Source organism: Diplodia seriata (assembly GCF_021436955.1).
Source record: "Diplodia seriata strain FDS-637 chromosome Unknown scaffold_2, whole genome shotgun sequence".
In the NCBI taxonomy this organism is placed as follows: Eukaryota; Fungi; Ascomycota; class Dothideomycetes; order Botryosphaeriales; family Botryosphaeriaceae; genus Diplodia; species Diplodia seriata.
Window position 1 is genome coordinate 817815 of NW_027117309.1, and position 12428 is coordinate 830242.

The 12428-nt window shown below is 57.9% G+C and overlaps 4 protein-coding genes across 4 annotated transcripts; 2 read left to right on the top strand and 2 right to left on the bottom strand.

The window, feature by feature from the left end:
• Positions 1-105: 105 nt before the first annotated feature.
• Positions 106-1612, bottom strand: DAO1 (D-amino acid oxidase; the record flags this gene model as incomplete). Its single annotated transcript, XM_066773122.1, has 4 exons — positions 106-440; positions 547-922; positions 1063-1270; positions 1554-1612. The coding sequence occupies 4 exons, from the start codon at positions 1610-1612 to the stop codon at positions 106-108; spliced, it is 978 nt and encodes a 325-aa protein (XP_066635689.1).
• Positions 1613-2264: 652 nt separating this feature from the next.
• Positions 2265-3835, top strand: SLS55_001631 (uncharacterized protein; the record flags this gene model as incomplete). Its single annotated transcript, XM_066773123.1, has 3 exons — positions 2265-2346; positions 2413-2822; positions 2876-3835. The coding sequence occupies 3 exons, from the start codon at positions 2265-2267 to the stop codon at positions 3833-3835; spliced, it is 1452 nt and encodes a 483-aa protein (XP_066635690.1).
• A 1367-nt stretch (positions 3836-5202) lies between these two features.
• On the bottom strand, positions 5203-6741 carry ALG2 (Alpha-1,3-mannosyltransferase-like protein; the record flags this gene model as incomplete). Its single annotated transcript, XM_066773124.1, has 3 exons — positions 5203-5810; positions 5874-6482; positions 6573-6741. 3 exons carry the CDS (start codon positions 6739-6741, stop codon positions 5203-5205), a joined length of 1386 nt encoding a protein of 461 aa, XP_066635691.1.
• A 334-nt stretch (positions 6742-7075) lies between these two features.
• On the top strand, positions 7076-12008 carry VPS15 (Serine/threonine-protein kinase; the record flags this gene model as incomplete). Its single annotated transcript, XM_066773125.1, has 4 exons — positions 7076-7286; positions 7347-7467; positions 7514-8567; positions 8613-12008. 4 exons carry the CDS (start codon positions 7076-7078, stop codon positions 12006-12008), a joined length of 4782 nt encoding a protein of 1593 aa, XP_066635692.1.
• Positions 12009-12428: the final 420 nt, after the last annotated feature.

Here is a 12428-nt window from a genome sequence, read left to right on the forward strand (position 1 = left end):
TCCGGCATCCGATGGTCTAGGACGCCCTACTTTTCCCGCCTTATTTTAGCAACATTCACAGTAATGACGACGCATCTACTTGGCGTGTAACATCTCGCGTCAATCTCACAGCTTCGCCTTCGACCCGGCAATCTCGTCGACCAACTTCACCGCCGCGTACGCGGAGCCGTAGCTGGCCTGGTAGCCGTAGCCGCCGTGGCCGTAATTGTGCACGGTCCAGACACCCCCGATGCGCTCCTTGTCAACCCGCGGGCCGCCCTCGCGCATGGGGCGCAGGCCGACTCCGTGCCGGATGATGGAGAGCGCCTCGGGGCCCTTGCCGCCCGTCAGCGCCGGGCACAGCTCGACGGCGCGCTTCATGATGCGCTGCGCGAGGTTGGGGTCCGGCTGAGACTCCCAGCTGTGCTTCTGCATGCAACCGCCCAGAATGGTGCCGCCGCCTGATTGGGAAGGGGAGAGTAACGCGTGGTCAGCCGTGAGAGAACCTTTTGGTGTTGTGTCTTGGGAGGAGGAGGAGGGCAAGGGCAAGGGCGGGATGATGCTCACCATCGGCGCGCTGCATGATGTACACGGCTTCGTCCTCGCCGTCGTCGGTGCCGGACGTGCTGGTCATGACGCCCGGCGTGTTGCGCACCAGCACGATCTGGCCGCGGCCGGGGTACAGGTTGGAGTCGGCCACGCCGCCCAGCTTGAGCGAGGCGAGGCCGGTGCAGTTGACGACGACGTCGGCGCGCTTGCCGCTGTGGTGGAGCGCCGCCGCGTCCGCGACGTGCCCCACGACGCCGCGGCGGATCTGCGCGCCGTTCTTGCGGCACTGGCCGGCGAGCCAGGGCAGGTAGAGCGCCGTGTTGATGCAGACGGACGTGAAGGCGGTGGCCGAGTCGATGCCCTCCGGCAGTTTGTCCTTGGAGACGATATGGAACTAGGGGGGACAGCCAGTCAGCGCGCGTGCCAGGGCGGCCGGGGAGTTTGTCGTTCGGGGCTTCAGGGGACTGAGAGGGAAATGGAAGGGGCCGCAAGGGGGGGTTTGCGGTATGGCCTGGGCAGCAGGGAGTGATTTACATCAGGCACCACGTCCTTCCACCACGGGTCTGTTTTCAGCAATTCCGAGAACCAGTTGCCAACTGTCGTCCCAACATCTTTTGAGCGGTTGTGCAAGACGGTCCCCTGGAAATGAATGTGCGCCTCAGGCACGCTCGAGGCCAGCCGTTGCAGTTCCGGCCAGGTGTTCTTCTCAAACTCTGCAAGGTTCGAGCCAGGGGCGCCGACGCTGGGGAGAAATTATCAGAAATATTGTGGTGGAGCGCTTGTTGGCTTTGCTTCTTTGAGTAGTGTCTTGGGGAGAAGCATGAACACGGCAATTTACGGGCTTGGATTTGACATTGAAAGGGAGGACGGAGGGTTTGTTGAGATATGTCTTGTTGCTCCCTGAAGACAAGAATCGGTGCTGAAAGAAAAGAAAAAAGAGGGAAATTGGTGCATCTCCGACAGCCTGCGGAGAGCCGCAACCGGCACTAGCGAAACGGGTAGGACATGTGGAGAGCAGGACTTACGGGAGGTAATTAGCACCGGCCCAGGGCGAAGCGTATTCAATGTCATAGTCGCCGGGCATGTGCTTTGCGACAATAGTCACGTTGTAGCTGGTGTTCTGGGACAATTGCAGGGCGGTGGTGAGGCCGACCACGCCGGCGCTGCGGTCAGGCGAGGCTTAGCACCGGTCCAACGCTTCTCATCCGCGCCCGGCCGGCGGTCAACTCACCCCAGTACGACAATCCTCGTTTCGGCCATCGCGGTGCAGGCAGCGTGGAGGAGTTGCTTGGGCCGCGGTCGCGTGTTGTGGTTGAGTCAGTCGGAAGTCAAGCGTGACCTGGCACCAAACGCCAGCAACCGCGGGCGCGAGAGAGCTATATAGGCGGCGTCAGACGACGCGCTCGGCCAGCGTGCAGCATCGCCGCCACAGCAGGCACGAGGAGCCGCCCGCGCTCGGCGCAGGCTGCCTATCGACAAACACAAAAGACAAGCCCCCGCCGTCACCCGGGCGCGCACCAAGGCGGTCAGACCGGACCGCGCCAAGCTCGGACCCCTGTCGTGTGCAGCCCTCTGCGGACCTTTCATCATCAACAGGAGTGAAGCTGCCAGAGTGAAGCCCGCCCGCGAGAGCTTCCGCGCCCTCCACGCCGCCTCTCCACCACCTCCCCCACCGAGTCCTCTGCATGACCCGCATTTCCTAGCCCGCCGCCCGCTCCTCTCGTGCTCTTGCGAAAATGCCGTCTCGCCGGAGCAATGATGACGAGTTTCCTCTTCTCTCTGGCCTAGGCCTGTACGCCGCAGAAATCCTCGGCGACGGTGAGTGCTTGCCCCGCAACCTGCCCGCAACCCACCCCGGGCAATTGTGCTGACCTCTTCGCCCAGGCAACTGCCTGTTCAATGCCCTGTCCGACCAGCTGTACGGCCACCAGGCTGCCCACCGCGAAATCCGCGAGCGCACCGTCGAATACATGCGCGACAACGCCTGCGAGTTCAAGTCGTTCATCAGCGTGAACCCCGGTGGCGGCGTCCGCAGGAACCCGAAGCGCAAGAACGTTGGCGCCTACTCGACCCCTTACAGCCAGCAGGTGCCGACCGAGGAGGAGATCGAGCAGACCTTCCAGCGTCACCTCGACACCATGGCCAAGGGCGGCACCTGGGGCGACAATGTCGAGCTGCAGGCCTTTGCCCGCGCCTACGGCGTCACCGTCAAAATCTACCAGCGAGATTTCGCATACTACGTCACTCCTTTTCAGGATGAGCAGAAGAGAGATATTGTACACATCGCCTATCACGTAGGTTGACGCGTCTTGTCCTGGCCTCATCCGAAAACTAACCCGCCTCGCAGACTTGGGAGCACTATTCCTCAATACGCAACCTTGACGGGCCGCACGACGGCCCTCCTGAAGTGCGCGAAAGGGCTCTCAGTCCGGAGACCGAGGCCGCTCAGAAGAAGAAGCTTGCGGCCACGCCTTATGCCCAAGACTGGCAAATTGACGTGGTCATGAAGTCGCTCCCTTTCTTGACCGACAAATCTACCATTCGGAAGACACTCGAAGAGTGCAAGGGCAGCATCGACAACGCCGTGTCAAGATTACTGGACGAGGACTCTGGAAACCAGTCGTCTGCACAGGAAAGCTCCAGCATAGAGCGTGAGCCTGATAGTGAGGACGATGATATATATGGCCCTAAGAAGAGCCGCAGTCGTCAAACCGGATCTGAAGACAAGCACGACAACCTCACCAGTGCATCCAGGGCCAGTTCGACGAGCAGAAACATCCTCAAGCCCAAGGGCCACAAGGACCGTACGGGATCGAAGCTGGCCTCTCAAGAGTACTCACAAGACTCACAGCCCTCCTCCCAAGCTAGCTCGCAGCAGAGTGACACCATCACGCCTAGCATTGCGCCTAGCCAAGTCACGATTCCCGACTCGGATGCCGACTCCAGTCAGGAATCAGATGCGGACCCCATTGCGGCACCTCCGTCACCTAAGCCGACTTCCGCACCCAGGCAGGGCCCTGTGCGCATCAGGCTCACGATGCCGAAGCCTCCACCTGAAATGGAGGAAGCGGCAGCAAACATGCACGCCGGCAAGACCGCGCAGAAGCAGATTGGCCCCCAAGGCCGCAAGATTTCCTCTCGGGATAAGAAGGACATGAAGAAGCAAGCCCAGAAGGCTGCTCGCAGGGAACGCCAACAGCAGCAAGCTGCAGGCAACACCTCAGCAACCAGGACGCTTCCCATAATGACAAAGTCCAACCCCACGTCCCCTTCACTTGATGCCGGCATCAAGGTCCTCTACGTCTAGAGCCCTTTTTTCAACATTCATCACCCGTCCCACTACAGGGCAAGGCGTACAGCACAGCACGCTCGCACGGACATCCTGAGATACCCACTCCCCAACCCTATAATCTCGCAAGCGAAGATCTTACTACTCACACACCAGCCGACTTCACGATGCCAGCTTCAGTTATGACCAAAGAGGCTTGGCTCTCCTTTCTTTTTTTCTCATCACGCATTGGTGTTTATAGCGATGCATGGCGGCGGCGTTTTCTTTTGGTTTGATGCAACAAATATTGCGTCTGACACTCAGTTGCATACGGGCCAGCTACGGCGGTACCGTTCCATCACGGCGGCATAGCACATCGGCAGCATTGGGGGTCTCGTTTCTTCATGAAATCCGGGCGGGCAGAGTCCTATTGTTTCCTTGTCTTTCCCTCTTGGAGAAGCGACTGCATGCGCTAGAGGTCCGATCTCACATCCCTTTCGTTCATCGGGCAGACTCCACCCGTTTTTATTCCTCAAGACATGGCGTTCAAGGTCGAGTGCTACGAATCAGGTTTTGGTTGGGCATTCAAAGATTACGACCTCTTTTTGTTATGGACGGGATGCATACACAAAGTCCCTGGGAAAAGACGGGGTAGGTTTGGGTTTGGTGTATGGGTAGGGGACACCCATTCTGCATTCTTTTCTTCGGTCGCCCAATTTTCCTTCCTCTTCTCTGCAGATACCTTCTGGGTTGGAGAGCAACACATCAACAGACGCCAAACACGGCGAATCGTTCTGGAGGTCTCTCCCCCAACAATATCTGCAACTGCCACTCTTAGGTAGTTTCACCGTCGATAGCCCCGTCGTTCACCGGTCTAAGGCCTGCTGTAGAAAGCTGGCCTGTAGGTTGCGACAGGATGGACGAATGAGAATGATTTGAAGTGATGTTTTCCCGCATATTTTCCTGACTATGGCACATTCTGAATCCTTTTAGCTTCCGGTCGAATGCCACGCTTCCAGCTTTTCGAACAAACATACTTCGTACCCGGATCTAATCTAGCAGGTCGATAGCATTATGTCGCTCACACCACCAGTGGCCTAAACGAAAGCTGTCCTATCGTGCGGCGCTGTTACGGCCCTCGGCACTAGTCACTGGCTAGCCGGCTGTCAAAAAAAATTAAAATTCGGTTGGGCTGATGTCATTGCGGCGCTATTTCTGGGTAGCGGGTACGGGTCATCCGGCCATCACTAAAGTAGGTACCAGGTACGAAGGCATAGGAATGGAATGTACATTTTGCGCCATAGTCCCGGTTACACTCAGGGAATGCGGTGGGTCGTTCTCCCCCCCTTTTCCCCGTCTTATCTACATAGTATCAGAGGAGCAAAAAGAAATATATGTATATAATTTTACATCAAATACCACGCGCCGATGCCGACCGCCGCTCCAAGGGCGCCCGCGAGGACACCCACGACGGCGCCGGTCACGACGGGCGGCCTGTCGACGTCCTCAATGCCGTCGATGTAGCGCTGCAGGCGCTCCGCCATCTTCGCCTTGGAGAACTCGGCGTGGACGCGCGCCTGGCCGTTGGCGCCCATGCGGCGCAGCCGATCCTCGCCCACGCCCACGCCGCCGTCGAGGACCTTGCGCATGACGTCGGTCCAGTCGTCGACGGCGGCGACGTCGCGCAGCCAGCCCGTCTCGCCCTCGACGACGGTCTCGGTGGGGCCGCCCTCGTTGGCGGCGAGCACGGGGGTGCCGGCGAGCATGGCCTCGAGCGGGACGATGCCGAAGTGCTCGTGGCGCGGCGTGTAGACGAGCAGCCGGGCCGAGGCGAGGAGCGCCGTCTTGAGCGTGCCGGGGATGGAGAGGAGGAAGAGCACGGCGATGTCGTCGGGGACGTCGAGGGCGGTGATGACGTTTTTGGCCGTGGCGTGCTTCAGCTGGAAGGAGTCGGCCAGCGCGCAGAGCGAGCTGTAGGTCGAGCTGTTTTCGTGGATGCGGGGGTCGTAGCCGCCTGCGGTTCAAGCGTTAGAGCGGGAGAAGTATGCGGATTGGGGGTGGTTGGTTGGTGGCATACCGGCGATTACGAGTCTGGTGCCTTTGCGCTCCTCTGCGGAGAGACCGGCGTAGGCGCGGATGGCCAGGCCGACGTCCTTCTTGCGCTCGAAGCGATTGATGCTGAGGAAGATCTTCTTGTTGTCCCATAGCGGCTTCTCTTCAGATTTGATCTGCTCGGCCTTCTCGGACACGGCCGTGTCCACGCAAGGGTAAACGACGCCCGGGTCCCGGTGTTTGAGGCCCGGGAACGCTTGCTTGAAGACGCCTTTGGTGAAGTTGCTGTTGACAACGATGACCTCGCTGCAGCCAGTGCTCCAGCTCTCAACCCAGTCAAATGGAAGTCTGTACAGCCTCTTTATGGCCCCGCCCTTCTGCACCAACAATTTGTCCGGGAAATGGCAGTAGAACAAGACTCTGGAGACGGGCGAGAGCAGGCGGAGCAGAGGCACGCTGGCACTCAACTGATCGACGAAGAAGACATCGGGGCTGAGCTGGCGGAGCTCGGGGGTCAGGAAGGCAATCTGCAGCACCAAATGCACCTGGCGCAGGATGGCGCAGAGGATGGAGAAGCGACCGGCGATGGAGGGCGGGACGATGGAGTTGCCGCGCACGCGCACGTCGAGGGTTCCTTTGCATGGCGCGGGCTTGCTCAGCTATACTTGACTTTTGTGGCATGAGTGGGCCTGCACGCAGGACGGCCGGCATGTAGTGGGCTTACCATCGCGGGCTTCGTCGAAGCAATGCTTCGGGTCGCAGTGGGAGGTGAAGATGGTCACCTTGTGGCCCAGATCCTGCAGGCCGACGGCGGCGTCAACGACGAGGCGCTCGGCACCGCCAATGCCCAGGTCCGGGTGGAAGAAGACGACACTCCTGCGCTCGACGGACATTTTTGCCTGGGAGGAGGGGACGGGAAGCGCTGCAGAGCTGGGCCTGCGCAATGAGGTTCGTACGTGGCCTCGCGCGCTGATTGGCCGGAGGCAGGTTAGCCGACTGACGCAGGGCTACCAGCGCAGGCACCCAGGGCGCGCGCCCGAGAGCTTGTGATGCACGTCGGCCACCGTCGGACAACGTCAGAGGCATCTCCTCTGCACAAACGCCCCGCAACTCTCGCCGTGCTGCGCCGGCGCCTGGCTCAGACCGCGACTGCGCCTTTCTCGCTGCTGGAGAACCATGCAACTGGCACTGTCTACGCCTTTATCGTCCTCCGGCACATGATCCGCCATGGGTCAAGGATACTCTCTCACAACGCTGTCGGCCGGCGCCGCGGGCATCGATGTCCCAGAGCTGGCCGACCTGACCTATGAGAAATCGCTCGGAACTGCACGCTTCATGAAAACAATCCGCGCCCGCCACAAGGACGGCTTGGTCGTTGTCAAGGTCGTCATGAAGCCGTTCAACATGCAGCTGGACGAATACGTGTCTGGCTTACTGCGTACGCGCCCCTCCTAATTACAGTCTCAAGCTCGGCGCTGACAGCAGTTGTTCTGCAAAGACGAGAGGAAGCTGCTTGCGGATGTGCCAAACGCACTGCCGTACCACCGCATCCTGGAGACCAGCACGAACGGTTTCCTAATTAGGCAGTACATGCACAGCTCGCTTTACGACCGCATGAGGTTTGTTTCAACAGGTCCATGTGTTGGAACGGGCTAACTGTTGCAGTACGAGGCCGTTCCTGGAGAACATAGAGAAAAAGTGGCTGGCCTTTCAGCTGCTCTGTGCTGTGAGAGACTGCCATGCTAGGAACATCTATCACGGCGATATCAAGACTGAGAACATCCTCGTGACGTCGTGGAACTGGCTGTACCTGTCAGACTTTTCGTCCTCTTTCAAACCCACATATCTGCCCGAAGACAACCCCGCCGATTTCTCCTTTTTCTTCGACACGTCGGGCCGCCGCACCTGCTACCTGGCACCGGAACGCTTTCTCAGCACCGGTAGCCAAGTCGACACCTCGACGAAGGTAAACTGGGCAATGGACATGTTCAGCGTTGGATGCGTGATCGCCGAGCTCTTCCTTGAAACGCCCATCTTCTCGCTCAGCCAGCTGTTCAAGTACCGCTCAGAGGAATATGACCCTTTCATGACACATCTTCAGAAGATTGAGGATGTTGATATCCGAGAGATGGTCTCCCACATGATCAAGCTGGATCCGAACCAGCGATATTCTGCCGACGAGTGCTTGAACTTCTGGCGGAACAGGGCGTTCCCAGATTACTTCTTCAGCTTTCTACATCAGTACATGTACTCCATGACAGACCCTTCGGCTGGACGCGGACCCGTCACCGCTGGGGCAGAGAACCTGGGGGAAGCGGATGATAGGATCGACAAGGTCTACAACGACTTCGATAAGATCACCTACTTCTTAGGTTATCCAGACGATCAGGATAACCAGACGCCTCCTAACAGCAAGTTTACCCTGAGAGGGAACCTATTCCCCCTTCACATCGATATCCCAAATTACAGGCACCAGGCAAACAGCGCGCATCACACCGTTGACGATGGCACGTTGATCTTCCTCACGTTAGTAGCGGCTTCAGTGAGAAGCACGGCCAGGGCTACAGCTCGCATAAGAGCGTGCGAGCTCCTCCTGGCCTTCGCAGAACGTGTCACAGATGAGGCGAAGCTGGATCGCATCCTCCCCTATCTGACCGTCCTGCTTACGGACAAGACCGACCTTGTCAGGGTCTCTGCCCTCCGGGCCCTGACCCAAGTCGTAAGTATCCTCATCGGCTTCATTGGCCAGGCTAACCCGGAGTAGCTCGCGCTCGTCTCCGTTGTCTCGCCAATCAATGCCTACGTTTTCCCGGAGTACATTCTGCCAAGACTTGAGCCTTTCCTCCCAGGCCACAAATCAAGCCCGAACCCCCTCCTTCGTGCAACATATGCATCCTGTCTTGCAACTCTGGCCACTACCGCATCACAATTCCTTGATATGATGCAGGCTCTAAGAGCCGATGGGTCGCTCCCAACGAATGACCCAGAGGCGGAGGAAGATAGCATGAGCCGATCAGCCTACCAGACCCTCTACGACATTTCTCGAGAGGATCTGGTAGCCAAATTCGAGGCACAGACCAAGGCTTTGCTTACCGACAATGACCCTTCTGTTCGCAGGGCCTTTTTGGGGTCCGTGTCTAGCCTTTGCGTCTTCTTCGGAAGCGCCAAAGCGAACGACGTTATCCTCAGTCACCTAAATACCTATCTGAACGACAGAGACTGGATGCTCAAATGTGCATTCTTTGAGACCATTGTTGGGGTCGGTACCTACGTTGGTGGTGCAAGTTTGGAAGAATTCATTCTTCCGCTGATGGTACAGGCCTTGACCGACCCGGAAGAGTTTGTGGTCGACAGGGTTCTCAGATCGCTTTCGTCCATGGCTCAGCTGGGACTGTTTCAACGCGCACGGATATGGGAGCTGGTTGACATAGTTGCCCGCCTCACCATGCACCCGAACATTTGGATCCGAGAAGCAGCCGCCCAGTTTGTCTCCTCGGCGACAACGTATCTCTCGGTGGCCGATACCCACAGCATCGTACTTCCTCTTATTAGGCCTTATCTCAAGGTCCTACCTTCGGATCTCTCAGAGCTCAAACTCCTCGACTCCCTGAAAAAGCCCTTATCGCGGCTTGTGCTGGACATGGCTTACACTTGGGCTACCAACACAGGCAAGGGCGTGTTCTGGAAGTCTGCTCAGCAGCAACGGACCTTTTCGTTCGGATTGTCTGATGACGCCATACCAAGTGTGTCTGGACGAGAACTTGGACCCAAGGCGTTAGCCAGAGTCCCAAAGAACGACGAGGATGAGCAGTGGCTGAAGAAGTTGAGAAACGGGGGGATGGGCACGGACGACGAATTCAAGCTACTCGCTCTTCGTGAATACATTTGGCGGGTCTCTCATCGCAAGAAGCAGGATCCTACCGACACACCTCAGGCCAAGTTCAACACAATACTGCCACTGAAGGACCTTGGAATCACACCTCAGACAATATTCTTCGACCACAAACAGAGCTTGTTCGACGAAGTTGTCGCCGAGAGAGCAGCAATCGACAATGCTCCGCATACAATCGCAGATGCTCTTCGTGATGCATCGACAGATGACAATATCCCTAGACGCCGGCTGCCTCACATGAACCACCTGGAGCGCCACGGAAGTGCTGAAAGGCCAATTCCGCGGAGTGATTCGCGTATTCCCGGTCCCTCTTCTCCTGCTCAAAGTCCATCAGACGGACCGGCCCTGCGATCTATTCAAATACCGAAGACCCGCACGATGGACTCTGATGCGTTAGACTCGCCGGCTTCGATTACTTCAAGAGCAGAGTCGCGACTTGGAGTCCACGAACACGCCATGCGCCATAAATCGAGCGCTATGAGTCTGATGAACAACCGGGAGGGTGGCAACAAGGCGCTTGCCGAGATCAGTACCACTTCGGCCAACGCTTTCGGACGCGTGGACAGCATTAGCACCCCGAAAGATGAGGTACCGACAAGGGCAAAGTCACCGCTTGCACTGGCCCAGGAACAGCATCGCCAGGACCCCGACAAAATCAAGTTCCAAGCAGCGCACTCGTATACAGGCACCGATCCGACAATTCTGAAACTCCTGGACTCGGTGTACCTGGAAAACTTCCCTGTGGACTTTATCGAGTTTGGCCCCATGGTGACACCTATCAGCAAAAGGCAAGCCATCAAAAGAGGAAATGGTCAGACATCGTCGTCCAACTGGCGACCAGAGGGTACCCTGGTAGCAATGCTAGGTGAGCATACCGGTGCCATATCGCGTGTGCTCGTGTCCCCCGACCATGCCTTCTTCATCACTGGTTCGGACGATGGTACTGTCAAAGTCTGGGACTCCTCAAGGCTAGAGCGCAACGTCTCACACAAATCCAGAGGGACATACAAGCAAGGTGATGGAGTCAAGATTACTAGCTTGTGCTTCATTGAGAACACACATTGCTTTGTCAGTACTGGCAATGATGGCAGTGTACACGTAGTGAAGGTCGACTACAACGAGGTTCAGAATGCCAGCGGAGCTAACACGGGCATCCGCTATGGCAAACTCAAGGTACTGCGCGAACACAAGTTGCCGCAAGGCCAGTTTGCTGTATGGTCTCACCATTACAAGTTGGAGAACCAATCCGTCCTTCTCCTGGCAACAAATACCTCGCAGATCCACGCCATCGATCTCCGCTCGACGACCACACTTTTCACTCTTTCCAACCCTCTCCACCATGGGGCCCCTACTTGTTTCGTCACCGATCGCAAGCACCACTGGCTTCTGCTGGGCACTACCCATGGCGTGCTTGATCTTTGGGATCTGCGATTCAAGATGCGCCTGCGCGCTTGGTGCTTCCCTGGTGGTGCCCCCATCCATCGTATCACTATCCAGACTGTCAAAATGTCTCGCAAGCCCAAGTTCATCATCGCCGGTGGCACCGCAGCCGCCGACATCACGGTCTGGGATCTTGAGAAGCTTATCTGCACCTCGGCTCTCCGCACTTCAGTATTCAAGGAAACGTCAACGAACCGGCACTACACGCTCATTGACCTTGACGATGACTTGCACCAGCGCAGCGGGGCCGGCGGAAGCAACACACACGGACCTAGCGGCATGCTCCTCGGGCGATTCGCCGCTTCGATCGAGTCCAGTAGTGTCGGTCATGGCGGCGGCACAGATCGCAGCGTGCGCGCGCTCGCCCTTGGCTCCGACGATGGGAATGACTTCCTTGTTTCGGCTGGATCGGATTGGAAAGTGCGTTTCTGGGATCTAGCAAGGCCCGAGGCGTCCAATGTAGTGTCGGGGCTGGAGATGGAGGAAAGCAGGCCAGTCTACACGGTGCTGCCACCAGCTGCGCCTAACCCGGAGACGACCATCGTGCAGGAACGCATCTTCCGTCCATCACAGCAAGGAACGGGACCAGAGAGTAACGGCGACTCGGGCAAGGGCAAGAGCGCGGCCGGCACAAAGACGGCAAGCCCGGCGAAGCGGGGTAGGGAGGCAACGGGTGCTAGAGGCGGTAGGGACACTCTACGGAGCCTTCAGCAGCAGCAGTTGTTGAAGGGACACCTGGACAATGTCTCGGACGTGGCGGTCCTGGAGCAGCCGTATGGCATGGTTGTGAGCGTGGATCGGGCTGGCGTTATCATGGTGTTTCAGTAGGCATCTGAGGATGGCATTGCCATGCGACAGACAATTTCGATAGACGATAAAGCGACGACAGGCTTATGAATTGAATGATGAAGACTTTGACAGCGATAATACCTTGCATTGCTCCAACCATGGAGAGAGATAATAATGGCCGGCCAGCTGGTTCGATAGAGCTTGAAGACGCGGTACAAACACGGGAGCGAAAATTGCAGCTCTGGACCCGAAAAATGCATCTGCGCCGGTCGGAAAGTGAACAAAGCCGTCAGGCTCGATAAGCATGCGATTGTGCCAAACCCGGGGACTGGGATGGCGTCTGCCGACATCGGGCAGGATCGGCAGGAACAGGAACGCGGGGAGAGCTGCCCCTCGCGCAGATCTCACAAGCTTCCGGCGGGGATGTTTTTGTGTGGCTTGTGTCTGGCAGCGCGGCGT